The sequence below is a fragment of the Tympanuchus pallidicinctus genome, unplaced genomic scaffold (genome assembly GCF_026119805.1).
Source record: "Tympanuchus pallidicinctus isolate F22 unplaced genomic scaffold, pur_lepc_1.0 scaffold5, whole genome shotgun sequence".
NCBI lineage: Eukaryota > Metazoa > Chordata > Aves > Galliformes > Phasianidae > Tympanuchus > Tympanuchus pallidicinctus.
In genome coordinates this window covers 39373098-39399691 of record NW_026294769.1, presented here as the reverse complement: position 1 = coordinate 39399691, position 26594 = coordinate 39373098, and the positions used below count along the sequence as shown (strand labels likewise).

The 26594-nt window shown below is 40.2% G+C and overlaps 1 protein-coding gene across 1 annotated transcript; it reads left to right on the top strand.

Annotated features, from left to right (window-relative positions):
• The first annotated feature begins 1504 nt into the window (after nucleotides 1-1504).
• Nucleotides 1505-22109, top strand: BPNT2 (3'(2'), 5'-bisphosphate nucleotidase 2). The gene is made up of 5 exons (XM_052704534.1): nucleotides 1505-1994; nucleotides 11451-11610; nucleotides 12482-12577; nucleotides 14454-14615; nucleotides 15975-22109. Exons 1-5 carry the CDS (start codon nucleotides 1614-1616, stop codon nucleotides 16244-16246), a joined length of 1071 nt encoding a protein of 356 aa, XP_052560494.1. The 5' UTR covers nucleotides 1505-1613; the 3' UTR covers nucleotides 16247-22109.
• Nucleotides 22110-26594: the final 4485 nt, after the last annotated feature.

Below are 26594 nucleotides of genomic sequence, written 5' to 3'. Positions count from 1 at the left end.
GTGGTCACCTCCGCTGGTGCAGATTTTTACAAGTGTGGCCTACAGGATCTTGTTCATCGCCAGTGAAAGTGCATAGTTAATGGTGGTGCCTACGTAGAAAAATAGTGTTTTGTAGCTGAGAATTTGTTGTATTAAAAATGTACTCTTTGTATTTTCCATAGGAGGCATTACTTTTGAAGCAACTTATGTAAACGCCCACCTATGCTGGTCTCATGTTCATTGCATACACAAATTTACTCTTTCCTAATACTGTTGCTGTAGATATTGGCATTCATTATTACTGTATGAAATTAGAATCATAGAATCACCAAGGTTGGAAAAGACCCACAGGATCATCCAGTCCATCCACCTACCAATAGTTCTCACTAAACCATGTCCCTCAACATAATGTCCAAATGTTCCTTGAACACCTCCAGGGTTGGTGACTCCACCACTTCCCCGGGCAGCCCATTCGAGTGCCTGACCACTCTTTCAGAGTAATATTTCCTAATGTCCAGCCTGAATGCTGAATCGTGAATTCAAAAAAAGGCAAATGAACAGGGCATTCTTTCAAGCTGTTCTGTTAGAGAACCAACTGCACAGGAAAAAAAAAGTCTTAAAGGAAAAGAAAAATAGGAAAATTTGGACACTCCAGGTATTGCCTAGTAACCTAGAAAGTTAAATACCAGCATTACTAAGAGTAAAATCCAGCTCTTTTGAATCTCATTTAAAATGTAGTGCTTTCTTTGATTTGTAGCCCCTGCACAGCGGCACTTTGGATACAGTGCAACACATAGTATGCACCCACATAACTGAAGGTGCTGTTGAAACGGAAGAGTTAAGGGGGAGATGATTCAGCAACTTTAGCTTGCAAGGGTAATCTTACAGTGGGGCTAAGCTTCCACGTTGTTAATTCAGGTCAGATATTAGGAAATGTTTGTTCACAGAAAGGGTGGTGAGGCACTGGCACAGGCTGCCCAGGGGAGTGGCGGAGTCACCGCCCCTGGAGGTGTTCAAGAAACGTGTAAATATGGCACCTAGGGACATGGACACTTCTTTCCAGAAAGGGTTGTTAAGCACTAGAATAGGCTCCGCAGCGAGGTGGTTGAGTCACCATCCCTGGATGTGTTTAAAAACCGTTTGGATGTGGTGCTCAGGGACATGATGTAGCAGAGGGTTGTTAGTTAGGGTAGTATGGTTAGGTTGTGGTTGGACTTGATGATCTTTAAGGTCTTTTCCAATCTGAGCAATTCTATGATTCTATGGTTACCAGGTGGTGTTGAGCTGATGGCCGGACCAGACAAAGTCAGAGGTCTTTTCCAACCTCAGTGATTCTATGATTCCAAAAGCTTAACACCTCCAAGAAACACAAGTCGGTATGAGCATAGGTGCATAACACACCCCACCGCTCCCTCCCCTCGACACCCATAGGCGATCCCACAGCAAAAGCCCGGCCGGCCGCCGAGACATGCTCAGTGCTCACGGCGGCGCTCCGCCCCCCCCGACCCGGATACAGACAGGCTCCGCTCCGCCCCAGCCCGCTGGGAGCTGGAGCCGGCCGGCCCCGCCGCGGCGGAGCGAGCCGAGCCATGGGGCCGCAGTGAGTGCCCGGCACCGCCCCGCTGCGCCCGGCCATGGCGCCCATGGGGATCCGCCTCTCCCCGCTCGGCATGGCCGTGTTCTGCCTGCTGGGGCTGGGTGTCCTCTACCATCTCTACTCCGGATTCCTGGCCGGCCGCTTCGCCTTCTTCATGCTGAGCGAGCCGGCGGCGGGCGGACCCGAGGGATCCCGCGGTTCGACGGCCAACGTGGACCTGCGGGAGCTGCTGGCCGTGTCTGTGCTGGCGGCCGTGCGGGGCGGCGTGGAGGTGCGGCGGGTCCGCGATGGCAACGTGCTCAACGAAAAGGCCAAGGGGAAGACGCGGGAGGGGGCCGAGGAGAAGCTGACGAGCGGCGATCTGCTGTCCAACCGCCGCATGTTCCACCTGCTGAGGGCCGCCTTCCCCGCCGTGCAGGTAGGTGGGTGCTGCGTGCAGCCGCCGCTCGCGGAGCGACACGTGTCGGCGCCCGGCTGGGGACGGGGCGCAGGAAACGCGCTTCTTTTCATGGTTGACTTTGTGGCGGTGCCACCTCATCGTCAGTGGGAGGAAGGGGTTGGGAGGGTGAGGAGATCCAAGCCCTTCTAGCTCCTGTAAGCAGGCATTTAGTCGGTTTTCAGTGCCTGGTTAGAGGGTCCTTTGGGTGTGTGTCTCTCCGTAAAGTGCCGTACGTACTACATTCACTGTGAAACCATCAGATTGATGGATTGTTGATGTGGAGTTAAGTTCTTCATCTTTCTCTACAAGAGTATTGGCACGCCTTCAGGCCGTGCTCTGAAGGTGAATGGTTTGTCTGTTAGTGACAAGCTGCCTTAAGAAACTCTGTGTTGAAGGAAAAGTCCCGGATTGTTATGGTGTGACTGTGTGGCTGCTGAAAGTAACGCATTTTGACCCCTCTGTAGGAGGAGGGATTGCCTTTGTGTAGGTATAAAGGCTTTCTGTGTTAACTCAAGGCTGGGGATTTGCTTTGGGATTAGAGCTTGGTGCAGTGCATGCTCTGTGTGTGGCTGCCTGTGTGTGCCCCTCTCAGGTGACGGTCTGACATGGGTCTTTTCTCCTTGAAGGACATGAATATTGAGCTTTCCGTGCTTGAAAACAGTGTTTTGCTGTATTTTCCAAGTAGCTAGCATTTTCTGCTATCCTTCAAAAACTGATGGTACTCCCTAAAGCACAGATATGTTCACAAATTCTGAAATCAATCACGTTTATATACATCCCAGAACCAGGTAAAATTCAGGTGTACGGCTTTATCTTCTCCCTGGTTCTCTAATCCATTAGATTGAATGAGCTTGAGAGTTTAAGAGGATGAGGAACAGTGAGTTTGACAAATCCTTCAGCTGATTTAATGTTTCTAACTCTGACAAGTCATCTCTGGGATATTTGAAGTATATGATCTGAATGATAACACCTTCTTTCATTAGGTATGTAAAAAATATCTACCAAACTGTATGTTGGTAAAACATGCTGTCTCAGGCTGTAGCATGCTGAAGTGGTGAGGCTCTGGCACAGAGAGGTACATTGTGGATGCCCCATCCCTGAAGGTGTATAAGGCCAATTTGGATGGGGCTCTGAGCAACCTGATCTGGTGCCTGATTTAGTGGTTGGCAACCCTACGCACAGCAGGAGGATTGGAACTGAATGATCTTTGAGGTCCCTTCCAACTGAAGCCTTTTTTTTTTTTTATTAAAAAAAAACTATTTGCATGTTAGAGTACAAAATTTTCAGGTGTGAAGACAAGATCATCTTCATCAGTAATTCTGTTATCTACCTCTTGCATCCTTTATTTTAAATTCCTACTGTTTACAGAACTGTAATTTGTGTTGATAACGATATGAAGTTTTTCTGAGACATCTTTCATGTGAAGCAATAAGGCCGCAGCCTTATCTCCAAGTACAGACGGACACTCCGGCATAAAGAATGTTGTTCAAGTAAAATAGAAACCCTTCTCTATTTTTGCTCGAGGAGGCAGTGGTAACAAAAGAACTGTCACACAAAAACTGAAAGAATTCAACAAAGTTTGTGAGTAAAGCAAAATACTGATTTACTTGCATCGTGGAAGCCCTAAGCTTAACGGGTATCTCAACGTTAAGCTCATGATAAATTGTGGCTTTCCAATGTTTAAAAATAACTACGGGGAGAAGTCATTTGACTGAAATAAACCGAAGTCAGTGAGCAGTCGTGGATGTCCTGTATCATGCTGCTTGGCAGAGCACAAGATGTGCAGTCTGTCTGAAGTAGAACTTCTTCGAGGGAGTGGTTATTAAGAGAATATAGGAAGAGCTAGACCTTCACATGTGGAAGCTGAAATAAATCTGGAAGGATTCTCACAATTAATTTAGTTGTGATTTGAAAATATATGTATATATATGTATCAAAATTTGAGGGGAAGAAGAGGGGGGAAATGATTAATACATAAAGAAAATGTTTTGCAAGTAATGCTGTTTTCATTTACAGTGTAACTCCACTGCTTACATCGCCAGTTTTGTTTGATACAAATGTACGTATTTGCATTTAAAACCTGTTGCAGCAAGGTTGGATGAAAAGGAAGAGCAACAGATCAATTCACTTTTATGACTGCATAGGAAATGGAACAGTACTGTGTTGTATTGTTGCTATACCCCCCAACAAAAGGCACGGGCGGGTGGCAAGTCCTTTCTAACTCAGATACTGGCCAGGGTTGTCTCAGTGCAGTCAAGTGCAAGCAGTGAAAATTTGCATCTCCTATGAAGCTTGTGTGCAGGTGACTTCAAAATGCATTTCATGGTCAAATATGCACAATGGTTTCTCTTGATAAAGCCTTCAACTGCAGCCACAGGCTTGAGATTTATCCTCAGCAATGTTTTCTTCTTCTATTTGCTTGTCATGCTAAGAAGTACTCAGGGGTCTGATCCAGCTAAAATCATCTCCTCTGATTCTTTCTACTTGACTTATTTACCTTTTCTGGGTTACTTCACTGTTTGGTTTTTGGGTTGTTTCTCCATGCAGCTCAACTTACTCCTTGCCCAGCATTTGTGAAATAAGGACTGGCTTTGGGAACTGGGTGAAGGCTTTAAAGTGATGCTCAAGCCAGCCCTGGTAAAGGATGGAGCGAGTAGAGAGGAGAACCTATGATTCCAAATCCAGTTGGAAACTGTCAAGAATCCTGGATATGCTCTGCCTGGAAGATCTGCTCTGTTTGAACAGATGACTTGTTCAGGAGTTTCATTAGCATTACCCGCTACAAGAGTTTATCTGAGCACTACATGTCAGGGTATTCTGTTTTAACAGTGCTGCCTGCGTGGAAGTTGATGTTGGAAACTTGATATCTGAATGCATCCAAGGTGAAAAGTGTAAAATAAGTAACACTTTAAGAATACTTAAATGCTTCACTTTGCATTGCGACCCTACTGACAGACTGCAACAACACATCAGAAGGAACAGTGTACTTGCACAAAGGGGTGGGAATGATTTACTAGGGAGGTGCAATCTCCTTAAATGTGAGCTTTGGCCAAAGTCCTGTTCTCACATTGAAAAAGCCAGTTTTAAAGTGACACATGTAGTTCTGCTTTTTTGCTTCTGCACTACATTGCCATGACTTTCACAGGATGCAGATTTCAGTCTTGCTAACTCAGATGATCTCTCCCTCTCCTTAGGCAGTTTGTGCTTATTTTTGACCAGTACTTTGATATTTTTTCTCTGTAGTTGTGCCAGCTGTATGTCTTGTTTTCTGAATATTGAATATTGAGCAAAGAAATACCCTTATTTTCTTCTTGATTTATTGTGACTATAATGGAAATCAAGTGTTCTCTTCCCACCCTTTCCCTTTAAGCATCTTTTCATTGGTCTTGACGCTGCCCTGAACCTAATGGTTCTTTTATCTATTTAGAATAGAGTAGAATCGTGGAATCCTTAGAGCTGGAAGGGGCTCTTAAAGGTCATTTAGTCTAACTCCCCTGCAGTGAACAGGGACATGCATAGTTAGATCAGATTGCCCAGAGCCTACCCTTGAATGTCTCCAGGGATGAGACATTTGCCGTCTCTATGGGCAGCCTGTTCCAGTGCCTTACCGCCTTCACTGTTTAAAAATAAAATAAAATAAAAATACATGTACCTTGAGTAAATGTACCCTTTTTAAGCGTGAAGCCATTTCCCCTTGTTCTATCACCATAGACCCTGCTAAAGAGTCTGTCCTCTTCTTTCCTCTAGCTCCCCTTTAGGTACTGAAAGGCCACAATCAGGAGCCTTCTCTTTTCCGGGCCTAAGATGTCAAGCTCTGCATCTGATAACTAATTCAGTGGAGTAAGATAGGTATGTCAAAGGACTAGATCTTACGAACAAAATGCTACTTAGATTTTAGAAGGGTTTCGGTGCTCTCCAGCGTAAACACGGTAATTTGTTTCTTCATGTTGGAAGAAAGGCGTTCTTAGGGCTTTAAGAAAGTTGACATTCTTTTGGCCATCATGATCATAGTGATTACAAGCATATTTGTAAGTAAAGCAAGAAGCATGAATGTTAATCTGTATTCTCATCAGTAGGTGTTGGCTGAGCATACACTTTTTAATATGGGTTTTACCTGATGCTCGTTGATTCTTGCTGAGTTTGTACCCAAAATGAAATTAAACCCCCAACTTCATGGTACCAGGCTCTGTGATCATATCTTTGCAGGTATAATTAGCAGTAGCGCTGTGCTTGCAGCAGGGCTATCTGGTCTGTCAGCTGAGCACCTGGAGCTCTGTGCTGGTGCAGTGCCTCACAGAACACAGAGCTCCTTGGAGCTGCTGTGTACGTGCTGTTCTCTGCTCCTGCGTGGCTGGGGTCTTAGGTTGACAAGTGGTGCTGTGGCACTTACAGCAAGCCGGTCATTCCTTTCTTTCTGTTGAACTTCTGTCTGTGCAGAACTGTGAATGTGAATTTAGTGAAACAATTTGTGGACTAGCGAGGGAGTGACGTTTTATTACATTTATTGTTCTTAGGTTTTAGTTGTTTCAACAGGTGTAACTCCTGTGATCCGTGCAATTTCCTCTGTTATATTTCTGCTGTTTTTACCACCTTCTATTCGTTGTAAGTCAGGATGCAAGAAAATGGGTCAGCTTTCCCCTCTGGTACAATTGAGGGAGAAGTCAGCAACTGAGCAAACAAAGGTAAAAGAGCCCAGCCTCCAGCATGTGGGAGTATGTCCCTCTCAGAGCTGGGTGGTGACGGTGGGACGTGTGGGGCTGTGCAAGGGAAGCTTCGGTAAATGGAGGAGCTCAAAGGCTGCTGAGGGAACCTTTCTCCTCTGAATGCTCTTCTGAAGCCTAACCAAGTAACTGATCACTTGAATCACTTTAATACAAATGGCCAAGTTCAGTTTGAATATTAAGTGTGTGTAAGGCACACATTGCGTAATGACTATGAGTTGACTGTGTCTGTTAAGCAGAGCTAATGCCCTAAGAAAATAGAAAAGTGAAGTCAAGAACCTGTTAGTGTTTTGCTGATGTTCCTGTGTGCTGCTTCATCTGGGTCTTTAGGCATTTTTCATGTTCCTGTTTGAATCACAGGAGTTACCCATTCAGCTGATCACTCTGTTCTTGAACTATTGTACTTGGAATTGCAAATTCACAAGTCAGAATATGAATACATCTTGTTGTTACCTGAACTGTCTTGTTTATGTTGAGTGGAATAGTAATTGTTTTCTATTACTAATAAAAAAGCATCAAGATTTGGAACTGAGAGCACTTTATTACCAGATGGGGATCTAAAAGACTTTCAGGAATAAGCACATATGTAAGATGGATTGCTATTTAAATCTAACTCTTAAGAGTAGATGATAGCAAGCGTAGAAACTTGCAACTTTATAGTTAGGTATGTTAACAGTTTGAGAGTATCTTGCTGGAATAAACTTTGGCTAAAGCATTTAGCATTGTGGTTGTTAATCTACCATAGCTGAAGACTTGGCAGTTGAGTCAACTGCGTATCCATATCGCTTCAGAAAAGGTTGAAATTTAAGGTCACAGCCTTTGGAAGCTTCCAGCAAATAGGAATGGCAGGTAGGAACTCAACATCAAGCAGTAAAATGTGCCATCATATTAATACAAAGGCACGTTTTCTTGGTATGTTCTCTTGTATTTAAAGTAAAAGAAGAAAAGTTCCCAGTACTAAGGACTGGTGATTCTCTGTAAGGCAACATTATTATACAGACCTATAATACAGTTTCATAACAATAAATAAATTTAGTATATGCAGGTGGTGGAATGGCTGGAGTTTCTGCGTGGCCTATGACTTGTATTCAGCCGAGGATGCAGAATAAATGGTAATACTGGTAGAAGAGTGAGTGACCAAGATGACTGTTTCTTTCAGGTGGCTTGCAGAGGAAGAGCAGAAAATGGAACTAGTGTCACGGGGTCTATACGACCACAGCACTGCTATCTTTTTTTCCACTGTTTTTTCTGGCAGATTAGTTATGACTGTTGCAAGAGACTGCAGTAGCAATATAAATGCTGCAACATCATGGGTTACACAATTTCTGAAGTAGTAGGTGTTTCTCTGAAAACAGTACCTTTTAGATACTTGCGGAGAATCACAGAATAGCTGAGGCTAGAAGGGACCTTAGGGTCCTTCTGGCTCAAGCCATGCTCAAGTAAGGACACCCAGAGTAGGATGCCAGGCCCATGGTCAGGTAGCTTCTGCATATCACAAAGAAGGAGATTCCTCAGCCTCTGGGTGAAATCTCTGGTGCATCTCAGAGAAAGAAAGATGCGAGTCATGAAGTTCACACTGCCACATCCTCAGCACCCTCAGCCACATGTGGATATGGGATTTGGCATTGGAGGTGTCTTTAATTGCAAAGATGCAACACAGTACTTCATATCAGCTGGGCTAGCATTTTAATTCCAGAACTTAGCCTTTGAAACCAAAAATCTCAGCAACTATTACCGTGTAAATCTCTAATTTTACTGTAATAACAAGTGTAACGAGATATTTATTTCCTTTTTATAGAATTGATTCCAACTCTAGTAACTTTTTTGGAAGCAGCCTTTGTTCTGCATTCTATTGAGGAAATGTATTTTGTTGCCAATTTTTTTCTTTTCTTGTTAAAATGCAATTTCTTATAGAGGTGCCTGATATGCTATAGCAGAACTTGAACTGCCCGGAGGTTGTGTTGAGCCTGCCAAGTCTGTGGAGCTACTTGTTTTGACTCTGCTGAACGGTTCCCCTTGGGAAAAACACAATCATCAGGTTGATCGTACAATGACAGATGTTTAATTTGTAAATGTCATGGCAACTTCAAGGGTTCTGCTTGGCGTGTAGTGCTTCAAATACTGGTTTTACATGAAAAGACAGCTATGACGTGGCTGGAGATGTTGAAGTTTTGCTTGCTTCTTCATTTTTCAGTCCTCTTGAACAAGATGGCCTTTAACCCTTTGCTAATAATCTGTTACAGCTGAGATGTGTGGTGTCTTTTCTTGTCAAGTAAATTCAGTGAAAATCCTACTGATACAAAGTCTGTTATATTCAAATGCAGAATTAAAGAATCATTTGAGTTGGAAGGGTCTTTTAAAAGTTAATTAGCCCAACTCCCATACAAAGACAGGGACATCTACAGCTACATCAGGTCTCTCAGAGACCCATTCAGCCTGACCTAATCTGATCACTTCTTTATTTTCATTGTTTTTCAGTGTCACTTATCTGTGACATCTATAATAAGTTTGTTTAGTTAAAGGATATTCATCTGCTTTAGCAGTTAAATATCTGGATCCAAGCTAATATGATTGCAGACTCCTTCTGTAGTCAATAAGGTGAAATAGGTGGCTGTAAATGGTAGACACCTCGCATCCCATGTCTGCTTGACATTTTGACATGGCTGGACATCAGAACTAATCAATAAAAAAAATCATTTTAGAATTACATTCGATTTAGCTTGCCTCTAAACTGGCTTTTCTGATATTCTGGAATGTCTTAAAAGTCCAAGTTGAGTACACTTAGGCATTTAAAAAACACATCTGAGCAACAAGCTTCATTGTTCTAATGAATAATTAGTGGACTGATGCACTGCTGAAGGCTTCTTATAGGCTAAAGCATGAAAGGCACAGTGATAGTGCCTTCCTTTTTACTGTCAGTAGAAAGAACAAAGAAGTATCAGTTTCCTGATGTAACTGAGGTGCTAAAAGGAAATGAGTTGAATTTATCTGAATTCCATTTGGCATTACCTTTGTTCAGTTATATTACAGCTCTCCTGTAAACCATGCATGAAATTGTAGTAAGCTAGTAAGTGTGAACTGAGGCAGGTTGACCTGTGTAACCCTGCATGAGGAACTGTGGGGACATATATTTTGTAGTGTAAGATATCATTATGTACAGTATTCTGTGTCAGATGAATCTGTTGTGACTCAAAGCTGTCTTACTACTTCAGCTGAAATTACGGTACTGGGTTTTGCAGAATGTTCATCCCTTCAGCAGAATGGGGTCGTGAGTTGCACTAACGGACAGAGTTCTGATCTCTGTTCTGAAATGGGCAGTCTCCACTATGAGTGTGGACTGGGACAAGTGGATTGAGAACGTCCCTATGGAGACAAACCCGTGGTTGATGGATGAAAAGCTCGACATGAGCCAACAGTGTGAGTTTGCAGCCTGGAAAGCCAACTGTACCCTGATCTGCATCAAAAAAGGGATGGTCAACAGGGCAAGGGAGGAGATCGTCTCCTTCTGGTTTGCCCTTCTGTGTCCCCATCTGGAGTATTGCATCCAGGGCCCCCAGCACAAGAAACACATGGAGCTGTTGGAGCAGGCCCAAAGGAGGGCTACAAAGGTGATCAAAAGGCTGGAGCACCTCTCCTATGAAGGCAAGCTGAGGGAGGTGGGCTTGTTCAGCCTAGAAAAGGGAAAGTGCTGGGGAGACTTCACTGTAGCCTTCCAGTACTTGAGGGGAGCTTATAAATAGGAGGGAGATTGACTTTTCAGACTGGCAGGTAGTGATAGAACAAGAGGGAACAGCTTTAAGCTAAAAGAGGAGATTTAAGTTAGGTGTTAGGAAAAAATTCTTAGGGAGTGGTGAGGCACAGGTTCAGAAGAGTTGTGGATGCCCTGTCTCTGGAGGCATTCAGGGTTTGGTTGGATGGGGCTCAGGCAGCTTGATCTAATGAAAGATATCACTGCCTGTGAGGGATTTAATTCTGTGGTTCTGTGTAACACTGTGTGTTCAAGAATAAAATTCAGTAGGCTAGACAGCAAGTGACAACAAGGTTAAATATTATTAACTGCTGTTTATAAATGTTATTTCTAGGTTATCTTAGTTTCTTGGCCTAATCTACCCTAAAGACAGATGAGGAATGTTACTGACTTGTTTATAAAATAAAACACATCTGACAGCTGTGTAAAGGTTACATCCAGTTGAACTGCTTATATTGCTAGTCATTATTCAATCCCTGAAGCAGGAATATAACCTAGGATTCTTAATCCCACGTGTCATACTACAGTCTGCAAAGTACTGATAAGAACTGTACACTTGAATCTTTGTTTACTGGTCAGTGTAAGTACAGTATTAGATCTCCACTGTAGCTGTGTACTGTACTAGCATCCTGAACTGAATATTCTGCTTGTATCTTTGACGCAACTGCATTTAAGTTCTGAGTAAAAGATAGAATTCTTACAATGGGAACACTCCACTGGAAGAGTTGAAGTCAGAATTATGGCGTCCAACTGTGGTGTGGTTCACGATAAAACTGTGAATTGTGATTTTTCATTACTTGTAACATGATGTTAGCAACTTGTCAGGTGCTGAAAAATGACCAGTGTGTGCTGTTGTAGTTTGAGGTGAAGGAAGAAACAGATGCATACAAGATTTTCTAACTTTTCCACTTCTACAGTTGCTGCATCTGATAAATTAATGCACCTGCTTTTGTTTTCTTATCGTAGATAAACTCTGAGGAACGTGTTGATACAACTGATCAGGAGACAGTCTCTTGGGATCGCAATATTCCTGAAGATATAAAAGAAAAAATACAGCCTAAAGAGGTTCCAGCAGAAAGTGTTACTGTCTGGATTGATCCATTAGATGCTACACAAGAGTACACAGGTGTGTAATTCTAATGTTTGTCTTTTTACTAAAGGCAAAATGGTAAGTATTTAAAGTGGCATCTCTAAATACTGATACGTATTTAGAGTGTGCTCTATCAAAGCTGATGTGTTACACTGAGCACATTTTTATAATGAAATCTGTATAGCTGTCACACCATAGCATTACTTTTATGCGTTCCAATTCTGAAATAACTGAGGAATTCTTTGCAACAAAGTAATTACTAAAATAGATGGTAATGCCACTTATAGGTTGTGTTGGTATTGCATGTCTTGATTTCAGTTATTACTGTGATAACACTAAGCTCAGAATTTTTTTGTTCCTTTCTGTAAAGGAAAGAATAAATGAATATATTTAACTTGATTAAAATGACTTCTTGTTTCCGACTTTTGAAAAGGATATATAATTCAGTCTCTCTTTTTCATATGTTTTAAGATGTCGCTTAAGCAGCTTGAGGCAATACAACTGAAATGGTAGCTGAATATTCTGTTGATACAATCACTTATAAGGTGAATGTTCTTCAGCGTTTGAATGTTTCAGCTTTGAAACTGTAGAAGAGTATGGGGCATAGCAGGGAGAATTTAAGAGCACAGATGCTATGAAGACACTACATAAGATAATTATTAGCAGTGGCTCTTGTATAAGCACAAGGTACATCTACTGAAGAAGAAAAACTGCTGGGGAACTGGGAGCCTGTAAAATCTTTTGCTATCTACAAAGTTATTTGAAGATCAAACAAAGTTATGTAATTGTACCAGTTAGAAAGTAGGCTAGTCTTTAAAGAGCAGTGTTTATATCATGTCCAGCCTGCTTTTTTTCCTGCATTCTGAACATCTGTCCATGAACTTTCTTCCTTTCATTTTGCCCACAGAGGATCTTCGGCAGTATGTCACAACAATGGTTTGTGTGGCTGTAAATGGGAAACCAGTAATAGGAGTGATACATAAGCCATTCTCGGCATATACAGGTATCTTTATCCCTTTGTATATATCTGATCTCTTCTGTCATAGTGTTAACTAAAATTCGATGTTTGAGAGAAAATCTCTGGATATAAATGAGGAAAATAATACTTGAGTGCAAAAGAACAGCACTGCAGACCTCGGATCCAGAGCTGTCAGTGTGCTGTGAGGCCCCAAAGGAAAACACTGTCTCTGTTTAATATAAAAATGATGCATTTAAAACAAACGAATAAATTAAACAAACAAACAAAAAAAAAACAAACCACAACTAATGGAAAATATGTTTAACAATTAAGATTTCTTCAATAGGAGTGCTTGTAGGAAACCAAAGAAAATAAAACCTATATACATGCTGACTGGTTTTGTATGTGCTAACAGTCTTTAGCAGAACTGCAGCAGAACTTGGGTCTATGAAACTGCATCCAGAGATAAATGAAAGATCTTAATGGCAACTGTTCCTATGTATCAGGCAAGACTGTCTAAGGTAGCCTTATTGAGTATCTGACGTGTTTTATTAAGGCATATTCCTGGCCTAACTAAGTCATTAGTACTAATGAGGTATCAGTGAAGATAAGTTCATGTTTGGCACTCTGTGGCCAAGTGTACTTCTGAATGCTTCGAAGTAGTTTTAGTGTTCACATCTCATATAATATACACTTGAAAGAAGAATGTCTCTTCTTGTTTTTTCCTTAGGCAATACTGACCTCTAGAGTTGTGAAGTTATGTAGTAGTTCTTGCACAGGAACTGACTTAATGTATGAATTTTGTTCTCTTTTGTGCTTTTTGAACACTTAATATTTTGATCTAAACATTTTACCTTCTTTAAATATGAACCTGATTACCAGTCATAGAATGATAGAATCACCAAGATTGGAAAAGACCTCTAAGATCATGCAGTCCATCAAGCAGTGTTTTCCATTAAGCTATGTTGTTTAAGTATGTGCTATATTTTGGTATTCTTTAAGAATCCTGAAGGGCTTATTGGATTGTATTTTCTAAGTATCAACTTGTATGTAAATAAATGTTTTTCAGCACTGTAATCTTGAGGATTTAACTTGTTTAAAAAAGTCTGACATGTTCAGACATGGCGTCAGATGAAATGCAATTAATTCTGTCATTCTGTGTCAAGAGTTTTCATTTTCCAAGCTGGAAGTAACAGCATGTTGTGAGTGGAATTGTTCCTAATAGTACCACACCAATACAAAGCAATGAAAAAGTCGCTGTTGTCATTACACACTGCTCAGTCTGTTACTGTACAATGTGGTCCTCTACTGAGATGCAATTGCTGGTTAGTCTGCTAAGTAAATGTCAAATTAATGGTTAGGAGATGCCACCTACGAAGCTTGGCTTTGAATTGCATGATGAAATAAGTAGTAGGTTGCGTATAATAAAACCAGTCCTCCAAAATGCACTATCAAATGTTTTCACTTCCTTCTTTAGTATGATTATCCTTTGTAGCAGTAGAACGTAAGGTAACATTTCTGCTGTCTTTTTTGAAGGGTCGTTTTTGGTTTTTACTGAAGAATGTTTTTGGTTTTTACTGAAGAATTGTTTGAGGGAAAAATTGGATCTAGATCTGCCTCAGAAATGTCTTCTAACTTTAATGATTTTTCAGTTGCAAGCTATTTTTGGGATTTTTTCCACCTTATTGTGCACTTGAAAGCATGACATAGGAGTAGTCCATAAGCACAAAGCTGTGTGTGGAGCTGTTTCTTTTTCTTTTATGCTTCTGTGCACATGTGGACTTTCCTCAGTCAATCCTAAATTTTGCTCTTACAGAGGATAACTGAGTTGCTTCAGTCTTCTCCAAAGAGTGTTCTTTTATCTGTATGCTTAACAGAGAGCTTTTCATAAAGCTTAGTGGCATTTGTGTTTCTCTTGTAGCCTGGGCAATGGTGGATGGTGGGTCAAATGTAAAAGCTCGTTCCTTCTACAATGACAAGACTCCAAGGATTATTGTATCCCGCTCCCACGCAGGAAAAGTGGAGCAGGTTGCACGGCAGACCTTTGGAAATAAGACTGTGATAATCCCCGCTGGAGGAGCAGGTTTGGTTCTTTAAATGTTCTATCAATTTTATTGCTTTCAAACTATTTGAAGGGGTAGCCACTATTAGACAAAAGGAAATAAGTGTGACATGAGTTCTTTCTCCTCTTTTGTTCATGTTCCCAGAAGCAAGCGCTCTGCAGTAGGGACACAGTATCTCTTGACTATAGAAACCTGAATGCAAACCTGCTTCAGGCAGTTTGTGTGTATCTAGCCCTGGACCAGAGTGTTCTGTTTTGGTCCTGTTGAACATTGGTATACATTCACTGAAAGTGCTGATGCCTTTGTGGAAGGTAAAAGAATGTGTGACCAAATAAAGAATCATGGAAGAGAATCAGCTTGTTCCTAGATAACTAATAGTACATTAATTAGACAGCGTTACAAGAAAAAGCCATTAAAGATTGATACTATTGCTTTCATTTACATCAGGAAATAGGAAAGTGTTGTAACTGAAGACCATTGCTATCTGTCCTGTATTCAGTCTGAGGAGTTTTTAGCTATGTTTCATAACCTTACGCAATATCCTTTTGCATTTTACTGACATAATGCAAATATATGCAATATATTGCTTCACTAGTGTAAAGCAATGGATGTTTTTAGATCTCCAAAATCCATACAAAATTTGAATTTTACAGAAATGTGTCTTTTTAAGTCTTTAATGTGGAAAGCTAGAGAAGGTGATCTTGTTCAGGCTCTTGACAGTGAATCTAAATCAATTTTCTTATGACAGAGGTGATGAAAGTGCAGCTGATTATATTGGGCCTGGGCTTAACTCTGCAAATGAGAAAAAGTTTAACAAAACAAAAATGATTGGTTGAATAAAAAAAAAAAAAAAAAAGAATCTCTGTAAAATAAAGAAAAGAATGCTATTTTAAGCAATAACTTTGTACTATGATAGACATAAATGGCCCTGGACTAAGTTGCTGTGACAAAGAGTGGTGTATTTCTATGCATCTTTCTTGTAATAAAAAGCCAGAAAAAGAAGTAGGCTTCACTGTAATATAGTGATCAGGGAATAAATATTTGAATGTAAGAGCAAAACTATATTTGAGTTTATAGTTTACTTTTTTTAACGTGTCTAAATAAGTCTATGTAACACATAGGTAAAGTCTGTCTAAAGGAATCTTGAGGAAGTGTTTTTTGTTCTTATGGGATTTTTATTTCAATTTTCTGTCTAGGTTAGATGGCAGGCAGGTTTATTGGTGCTTTCGATGTTGTAGTGCACTGGCAGGATATGTACTTCATGACATCACTTTCCTGTATTTTGCATGTGCAAGTTATTAACAGTTACTGTTAGGTTTTTCCTTTGTGTGGAATTGGAAAATGTGGTTTAACTTTTTTATTCTGACCAATTATTGTAGGTTACAAAGTGCTGGCTCTCCTTGACGTGGCTGAAAAGAATCAAGAAGAAGCTGATGTGTATATCCATGTCACCTATATTAAGAAGTGGGACATATGTGCTGGAAATGCAGTGTTGAGAGCATTGGGTGGCCACATGACTACTCTGACGGGTGAAGAAATTAGTTACACTGGCTCAGATGGCAATGAGGGAGGACTCATAGCCAGTATCAACATGGACCATAAAGCACTAATTGAAAAACTTCCAGATCTGGAAAAAACATCACACAAATAAATGTGGTTGATGGAGAAATACAAGTCATGCTTTTGTAGCCTCCAGATGCTCTGTCTAGAGAAGCAGGTTTGAATACTTGCTGGGAAAGATGAACAGCAAAGCAGTTTGGTGAGGATGTGGGGACTGTATCATGCATTGGGTTATCTCAGCGATGGTATTTAAAAAAAAAATCAACAATAATAATAATAAGCAGAAGTAGGAAGAGGACTGACTGCCTCACACCTCAGTTTCCGTGTCTTTTTTTTCTTTTGGACCATTTTCATGCAGTTCTTACATTCAAGAAGCATATACGTTACATAGTTGTGAACATAGGAGAATTAAAGAGAAATCCAAATTGATTCATAAAATAACCTAAGTAATTCTCACAGGAATTGCTTGGAAACTTTTACATCATGTTACTGTAGTTTTAGCGACTCCTTAATGAATTAAGTAGAAACAAAGGTTGATTTATGTAGGTGTTTGATAACTGTAAACAATCTAATAGGAAGGATGACCCTGTGTTCTGTATCCCCTGAACAGAAAGCACAAGAAGATTGACACAAATTTATATGCTGCAACAGTCTATCTTTTGATAGAGTGGCACTCTTTCTGCTTTTGAAGAGGAAAATAAAAAAAAAAAGAAAAAGAAATGTTCTGTACTATTTTCACTTTCTCCTGAAGATTTAAACCAGTTTAATTCATATGAGTTGTGAATGTCAGTGTTTTATTTATTAGTGAAATTATTTCCATATACCTTTTTAGAAGAAAGCAATGCTTCCTTGTATAGTTTTTAACTGTTAATTCTTGTTCTTGCTGACTTCTCTGTACAGTGTTGAAGATGCATGCTAGGTTTTCCTCTGATGTAGGTCTTGTTCATCACTTGGTGTTTGTACTTACAGAAGCATCCTCTTCAGTACCTCTTTATTGTTTGTTTGTTTGTTTTTTTCTATCTTTCAGTAGAGCCACGCTCGTATGGAATGGCTGATTGGTTGGTTCCCTTTACAACATGAGCTAAAAGTAGCATATTTTTTTTTTTCTAGAACCTCCCAAAGTGACTTTCTGTCTTTTTAGATTAAGGGACATTCTTTTCTGCTGTAAGTTCTTGAGCCATCCCAAATTACTTATGGTTACTTAATTTATACATACGTAGACTGTTTTCTGTTAACTTGAGTCTATTCAAGCAAGCTTGAAGAACAAGTGGCACTTGAAGTCCACAAAACCTTACTGAAAAATGCTCTTTGTGAGTCCAGCTTGCATGTAGAATGTGGGCCATTTGATATTAAGTGCTGAATTTTAGAGTATCTCTAAAATAGGCAGAGTTCTGTCTACATTGGTTTTGTTGTTCTGTGCACCCCTCTGAAGGGATTTCAGAAAGTTAAAACAAACCTGTTATAATTATCAGTAGGTTCCTGTTTCTTCTCACAAAAACTAAAATACTTAATTAATACAAATACAAATACTTAATTAAAAAATAAAAAAGGTGTTTCAGTTTGGCTTTCTAAACCAAATTCTCATGTTTGTTTTCATCTTCTTTCACCATCCTGCTGTTCTGATCAAAAAGAGGTTTTTCTCCTTATGCCAGCTGGGGAATATGCGACAATACGTCTTTCAATGTTCTTCTTGCTTGCATTCATGTTTCCAAAAGACCTCCTCAGATGTTGCATAATTACAGATACAGACTTTTATGTTGTTAACTTACTGGCAGGGTAGACTGATTGCTTAGTCTCACTAGCCTTTTGGTACGGGTAGATTTTCTTCTGATTTTTTTTTTTCCCAAAATTGATACTATTGCTGCTATTTGTGCATTGCTTTTACATGTGTAGGTAATATATGAAGCAACTTAATTTCCAAGTTAAGTTTAATGAACAGCTGTATATGCTATGATGGGTAAGTGAATATACCCCTTTAGAAAAGAGGCTGATATTTTTCAACAAAACTTTGTTGAGCTTCCAAACCTCAATGAAAAATAAAAGTCCAGGTATTTACCAAGGCGTTAGTAATGTTTTACAAGATAATTGCAGCTTCCCACCTCCCCCCTCCCCCCACTCCCACCTCATGCTGATAGAAGTGGCTTGAAGCCTAACAATATATATTTATTTTTTTTTTCAAAAAAAAAAAAAAAAAAAAAGCTTTTCTACTTAGTAATTAAAGAATTTGGATTACATTATAAGGATGAGAAATAGCCACAATTGGCCTGGTGTTAAAATTTGAGTGTGTCACAGAGCTTGGATGCACAATATTTAGGATAATTAATGTTTGTAGAAGGTGTGATTGTTTTAGATTCAGATTGAAAGCATGTGTACATTTACCTTGTGAAAATGTAACTGCTTTTAATTTGGGCAGGATTCTATCACTTGCTTGCGTAAGTTGTGAGCAGGCTTAGCTTCGGCATAGAAATGAAGAATAGCATTACGTATTGTAAAAGAACTTACTGGCATTTTAGTTGAAGGCATACAGTGTTTGCCTGAATTATTTTTCCTTAGGAAGCTAAAAATGGTATGAAGAAGAGCCCCAGTTCTCCTTTCCTTTCTCCCCTGTGCCGGAAAAAAATACCTAGTTTTTCATCAGGAAGATGTTTGCTTGTTCAGATCTGCTTGTATTCTAAATTGCTTTGTTAGATGCAACCACAGTGTTTGATACCTTTCCACTTCTGGCCTCTTTTTGGCCCAGTCTCATTTCATCTGCTAGTGCAGGAAAGGTGGGAGTGAAGTCCCAATTTAGTCACCTCTAGCACAACTGGACAGCTTCCAACTCCCAGTTTGACTGAAAGAGAAGCTGCCTGAATGAGAGCATATATGGGCCTCGGGTAAATGCGTGGTTCTGATGTAAATGCAACTCTGGCATAGAATAGCAGGTGTTCAGAAGTGCTTGTGGGTTACACATGTGCCAGTGTACTTTGTTTATATGTTGTTAACTCTGTACACCTGTTTATTTGACCATACTTACACTCAATTCTAAAATATTTTGCAGGATGGCTGAAATGCACGTTTCTCTGGGCTGCGTTAAAAAGAGCATGGCCAACAGGTTGAGGGAGGTGATCCTCCTCCGCTTTGTGACGAGGCCGCATTTAGTGTGCTGTGTCCAGTTCTGGGCTCCCCAGTTCTAAAAAGACAGGGATCTCCTAGAATGAGTCCAGTAGAAGGCCACAGAGATGATAAAGGGCCTGGAGCATCTTCTGTATGAGGAAAGGCTGTGTCACATGGGTCTCAGCCTGGGGAAAAGAAGACAGAGAGGATCTGGTAAATGTTTTTAAATATCTAAAGGGAGGTGGGAAGCAAACGGACAAGGCCAGGCTATTCTCAGTGTTATATAGTAATAGGACAAAGAGTAATGGCCTAAAACTTGAACATTGGAAGTTCTATACTATCATGCAGAAGAACTTCTTTACAGTAAAGGCGCTGGAACAGGCTGCTCAGAGAGGTTGTGCATTCTCCTGTGGAGATATTAATGACCCATCTGGATGCCTACTTGCGTGACCTATTGTAGGGAACCTGCTTTAGCAGGGGTGTTGGACTCAGTGATCTCTTCATACCCTTTCCAAGCCCTGTGGTTTTGTTACCTTAAACAATTGCTCAGTGTATGTGAGTCCTACAGAGGTATATTTTCAAAAAATAGTAATTAAAACAAACAAAAAAAACAACAACAAAACAACTTTATGGTACTGTCCCAGGACCAAACAAGGAAAGTAAGAGAATGCATTATTTTAACATTGGTTTTCAGATGGTAATTTTTTTTTGTTTGAGTGATTATGATTACGTGAATTATAAGTGAAATTATTCTGAAGTCATACATATTTTCTCTTTTTCATTCTGCTAAAAAGATTGGATGGTAGCACAGATGATACCTAGTGCTGTACCGTAAGTCTTGACACACATCTCTTGAATGAGTGTTTCCTGAATAAATGGACACAAATAGGAAGATTGAATATTGTACTCAATTGGTTTTGAATTTAACCTATTTGCTAAGCTTTTACAGACAGATCAGGATGAACAGCACTTAAATCTACAGAGCGCAAAGCAATAATGAAAGCAGTGAGCAGAGATAGCTTACTTGGATGATGAATGAACCATGCAGATTGTTGCGACAGTTCATATAATTGCTTTTCCTGTACAGTCATTAAGAACAGAAATTTTCAAACTGGCTTTATGTATGAGATTTTTATTATTATTTTAAATTGCCAGTTGTTGGAGATCAGATATTGAGTGCAGTCAGCACTGGAGTTCCTCTCTGCTTTTTTGTTGATAAACATAGATCTTGACATCCTTGTAGTATCATCTTATCTGTTGGAGTTGCATAGCAGTGGTGTGGTGCTGCATGCTCCTGCCCTAATCACACAGAACAAATGCTCTGCACTTCTCAGAGGGTTGCAGCGTGAAGGGACTTGCTTGTGCTGGGTGTCTGCTGGCTTACATCCCTTTTTTTCCCTCCTGCTTTGGGGGTCAAATTTCCTAAGTAGAAAAAACAGAGGGGAAAAGGGCAGGTGACTTTGGGGAAATCGTAGCAGAGAATACTTATTTTGATCTCTTGATTTAAGTTACATTTTGATTACCCTTTCAGAGTTTAGATAATCATACTATTGAGATTAAACTAATCTGATAAATGTCTGTGTGATTGTAGGCTCTGGTAGGGTGAGGGGGAAATATCTTTAACCTAGAAAGCTTGAACAGCTTCTTTACAGGCCAATAAAACCAAGCCTTATTTCAGCTCTGTCATACAGACTGCGGTCCATGGACACAATTATGAATTAAAAATTGCCAAAATATTCATACTCTGTCTTCTGCCCTGCCACCTTCCATGACAAAACAGCTCTGAATGCAGTTCATCATAACATAAGCTGCTGGGACAAGCTGATAGTAACTGAGGTCTGAGACCTTCTGTGGGGTGTGTGTTACAGTGGGGTGCCAGCACCTGCTGTGAGGGTCTTCCCACCTCTCATGCTGGTAATGCCACTCACAGTTCATACCACGGGGCTGCTGAAGCCTTATGCTTTGTGGTTTTCTGATGGTAGTGGGTAGCCACTTTGCTCTTTTTGCTGTTCTTTGTTTGTCTGTGCTTTCTTGATCCTTGCTTCTTAACCCATGTGAACAAGAAAGACAAGGGATCAAAGGTAGAAGCTTCTGGAGGAGAGGACAACAGCAACAAACTCACAAGTGTATTTTATCCTGAAGCTGGTAATATTTGGGACCAACGTCTAAGGTGCTGACCCAACAAAAAATGGTGGATAGTGATAGATACCAGAAAAACAAAGGCAGCTTGAAGAGAATGATTGGCAACAGATTCCACATGATTGGCAGCAGAACATGCAGAAAAGATATAAATGGTTTAGGAAGAAATTAAACTCTTTTAAAATGAGGGAAATAAAATTGTTTTCTGGTGAAACATTACAATCATTTGGCCTATCTGTTCCCTTGGGTGCAGAGCTGTGTTGCTTAGGAGGGGTTCCACTGGCTCACTGCGAAAGGCCTGAAGTACCTTCCCACTGATGTCAGTGAGAGCAGAAGCAAGCCGGACATGATGCAAACAGAAAGCTAAGCGAAGTTGGGAAGAGTTCAGCTTCTGCCAACAGAACAAACATCCTGGGTTGTGTTAAACTCGTGTCTGGTGGCTTATTTCTGCCTACATTACTAGATGGAAACATCATCCAAATGGCTTAAGATTCAATTTTTTTTTGTTTCTTTGTGGTCTGCAGCTGATAAGAGCCTACCCTCATATTATACTGTTCTCAGCCCTGGTTGCTCCTAATTTGTAATTTGTGTTCCTCTTCCTCCCCTCAAACAACCACCAACACTGGCATTTTTCCTCTTGTCCCACCAAATTGTGTTCCCATTTTCCTACTATGTGCCAAATTAAAATGACAGTTCTATAAATAAAATCTCTGAAAGTATTGGACTGTGAGGATGTTTTTCTATACACTGTCTTTCTGTTGGGTATTTCTCATTTATTTATGCTCCAGATTCTTTTTCTGGTGAGTTCCTTCAGCTGTGCTATGGCTGTGTTTGGCTTTCTACCTGAGGAATCGTTGGTGGCTTCAATCAAGTTTATTATGAGTGTAGAAATTTCCACTGATTTGTTTTTAATTATGATGATGGATTTGTATAATGGAAAAGGAGTTTTTGGAAATTTCACGTTTTTTGGATCTGAAGAAGTTCCCCAACACTCTTCCAAACTATCTTATTTTGCTCAAATCTGCTTCCACATTTTCCTGCCAAACTCTACCATGGGTACTTTTTTTTTTCTTTTTTCTTTTTTTTTTTTTTCCTGTTCCTGCACCATTCTTCATAAATGAAACCACAGGCTAAGTCAAAAGATGCTTTAATATCTCACATCAGCATGGCATGTTGGCCATGATTTTAGACCCCCAGAACTGAGTGGCTGCATGTGGAGGGCTCATTGAGAAGAGTCCTGGGATCATGCAGTCGACCAAACTGTTTGGGAGAGTTTGAGGGATAGAGCTGGTTTGCTTAAGTCAAAAAGATGCTGAGGATAACATAACAGTACAAGTTGCTGAGCTCTGGAGCCTAAGACCTAGACAAAATGTGAGACAGGAGCTATACGTGAGTGTTTTCAGAGCTCTTGTATGTGATGTAATCAGGTAATTAGTCAAGTATATGCCAGTAATTTCACAGAATCACAGAATGTTTTGAGTCTTCCCATCTTGTGAAGTGTGTGTGCAGGGTTGGATGGGAGTTCACAGGTTTCATATCAAAGATATGGTTGATACCTGTGCTTGGACCTGGAGAAGACAGCCACCAATGTAGGTCCCAGTCCAACCTCACCACTGAGTACAGCTTACTCTCGGTTGGCTTAGAATCATAGAATTGCTCAAATTGGAAGAGACCTTAAAGATCATCGAGTCCAACCACAACCTAACCAAACTATCCTAACTTAACAACCCTCCGCTAAATCATGTCCCTGAGCACCACATCCAAACGGTTTTTAAACACATCCAGGGGTGGTGACTCAACCAGCTCCCTGGGGAGCCTATTCCAGTGCTTAACAACCCTTTCTGTAAAGTTTATCCTGATATCCAACCTAAACCTCCCCTGGTGCAACTTGAGGACATTTCCCCTCCACCTGTCACCAGTGTGAAGAGACCAACCCCACTCTCGCTGTGAGCACCTTTCAGATATTGGAAGAGAACAATAAGGTCTCCCTTCACTTTCACCTGACCTGAGCTGGTACAGAAAAAATGAAAGCCCAATAAAGCAATCAGAAAGGGCTGTGGGAATGCTTTGCACTTCGGTCAGATGAAATAGAGTGGGCACCGAACAGCTCCACTATGTGCCTAGGCTTTGTGGCTATTTACTTACTGCATACTTCAAGTAAAATGACTCCAAATTACAGGAATTCTTCCAAATTATGTGGTGTTTTCTGAACGACAAATGCAACCAGAGTTGTGCTGTAGTCCACCCTAATTCACTTTTGTGAAACCATACAATAAATGAAGTGGCCAGTAGAGGGCTCTGTCCTTTCATGAATGCCCCGAAGAGCCAGAAAAACTGAAAACTGAATTCACCTACGTAATTTTTTTTCCTTCTTTTCTTTTCTTTTCTTTTCTTTTCTTTTCTTTTCTTTTCTTTTCTTTTCTTTTCTTTTCTTTTCTTTTCTTTTCTTTTCTTTTCTTTTCTTTTCTTTTCTTTTCTTTTCTCTCCTCTCCTCTCCTCTCCTCTCCTCTCCTCTCCTCTCCTCTCCTCTCCTCTCCTCTCCTCTCCTCTCCTCTCCTCTCCTCTCCTCTCCTCTCCTCTCCTCTCCTCTCCTCTCCTCTCCTCTCCTCTCCTCTCCTCTCCTCTCCTCTCCTCTCCTCTCCTCTCCTCTCCTCTCCTCTCCTCTCCTCTCCTCTCCTCTCCTCTCCTCTCTAAGCTTTGTGAGATTTTAAGCACACAGCCACTCCACCTGCCACTTCCAGTTAACTGCTCATGTCTGATTCTGTTAGAGGAACAACTCCTGCACTTCCATCAGTTTCACTTCTGCGGTTCAATCTCATGAAAATAACATCATTATTCCTATCCAACATCAGCATGGCTTGATTTTCTGCTTGGTATTGCTATCCAGTCAAGGGAAGGGACTGTCCATCTCTAACCACACTGGTGTGACCTTTGGCCTTTCCTGCACACAAGAACTATCATACACTCCTTTATCTGTTAATGTTGTATTTTTGCAGCAGCATACTGGGGCCTGCTGAAGACCTCTGTCATACTGATCTGAGCTCTTTCTGGCCTCTACTAGCAACAGCTCTTTGCTCACTGATATTTTCTCAGCTACTTGCTGCTGAAATTGTCTGAAACTTTTTCTTATTTCTGTTACTGACATTTGTTGTCTTTTTATTCATTTCTCACACGGAGGGAAAAAAAAGCAATTTTCTCTTGCAGTACTTTTCTCCACAACTGTTTTCCAGTCTCACACCAAAAAAAAAAACAAACAAAAAAATGTAATATTATTGCTTTCTTTGCATTGCTTTTCTTTGCACTAGATGGACTTCTAATGACTGCTGCCTGAAAAAGAAAATATCTACGTCCGCATGCTCTGCACAAAGACATAAAGTAACTTTGTTCTGCTCTTGGCTTTTGCAGTTCTTGAGAGATTTGGAGAGAATCCATGTGCTACAGCCTACACCTGTCATCAGCTGAAGGCATTTTGCTCCTGTGGGGAAAGCTAACATAAATAGGTCCCTGCCTACCAGAGGTATGGTGCAGATTCCAGAAAGCCCACAACAACAATGGGTCAGAGAAAATATTAAAAAGCTATCTTAATTTTAAAGAGAGATGACAGACAGTGAAAGAAATAGATTGAGATTTTTTTTAGTATAATACTTAAAATATATAAAAGCTAAGTTTTTCAGTAGAAATGCAGTGCTTTGTATCACTGACACCTGCAAGCACTGAGCCTTTCTTTTCCCTTGTCAGTCACAGTCAGCTTTTGCAGTGAGGACTGCCCTCTGGCTGCATCTTGTGACCATGCTCTCTTTGTCTACGTGAGAGAGAATTTTTCAGTTCTAGGTGCTGATTGGAATCATCAGAACAACATGCTTGATGATTAACTCCAGATTTGTTTCCATGTCTAATACTATCCCCTATGAAAACTACTTTAAGGACAAACAAAGCTCCCTGGAAAATTATCTCCCTGATGCTGAGTCTGATACAATGGTGTCTGTTGCTACCTGCAATTTGGCATGATCTCTGTAGCTAAGAGAGTAGAAATTTTCCTGAGGCCATATCTGCTGAATCACTCAAAAAAAGATAATGAGAACAGTTAGTACCCATTTTTGAAACTCCATAAAGGAGATTCAACCTTCTTATGAAAATTGCAGTTGAGGGACAAAAAGAGCATGAATAATTCATATATTCTATCGTTCCCTATTCCGTGTGAGAATGTGATTTGAATTTCTGTGGCTTGAGTCCTTCTCAAATCATATGTCCAGGGCAGGAGGAGAAGGAGAGGGAGAAAGGAGGATGATACTGGAAATGAAATTAAGATTGTGTTGTATGGGCTCAGGTCAAATATTTGAAAGCAAAATGAGATGAAAAATTATGATGACAATGTACTGACAGCCAAGAAGAAAATTTATATCAGTAGCATTTCATAAAACTTTTAAGCCAAAATAGGGAAATCAATATAGCTTAGCCAAACCACTTACATTTTTATTTGGTTTGGTTTTCTTTTCTCTTGAATGACATCTGTTAAGCCAGAAATTCTTCCAAATTGGAAGGTTCTGTCTTGTATGTGTCATCATTTCAGTATCACGAGGTTGATATGTACTAGGAAAAGCACAAAGGGTTTGCTTCTGTAATAATAAACAAAGATGTTTACAAAGATGATTTCATTGTTGGAAGGCCCATTCATTTCTATTTGTTTTTGCTGTCCTTGTGTGTGTGTCTCTGTAGGAAAAAAAAAGTGAAACAAATAATACGAAATAAAGATTTTGAAGATTGGCAGTGCAGTTTTTGCACTATTTCTAGAAATGTTTTTCTCTTCTTGGAAAAATCTTGTATTCCACTCTATTAAAAACTTCAACAGTAGCAGATTTCCCATGTCAACGCTTCTTTAGCCTTTGAAGTGTTTTTTTGTTTTGTTTTGTTTTAATTTTACTTTTTCAAAGGTCAGCATCTGAACAATACTACAAATATCATTTTCTGTCCCTTTTGTTAAAACTTCTGCCTTCTACAAGTACAGAATGAAAATGGGCAAGGGACTACCTAATCTCAATGTGATCATATTCATCTTTGAGAGGTTAATTGTAGTAGTCCTTTAAAACGTGTGCCTTGCCAAGAAGTTACTTGAAATATACAGACAACAGTCTTGGTGTTGAGAAACTTCTGCCCAGACAATATGAAGAGAGGCTTGAGCTTCTGTGTCACTACTATGGTGCCCT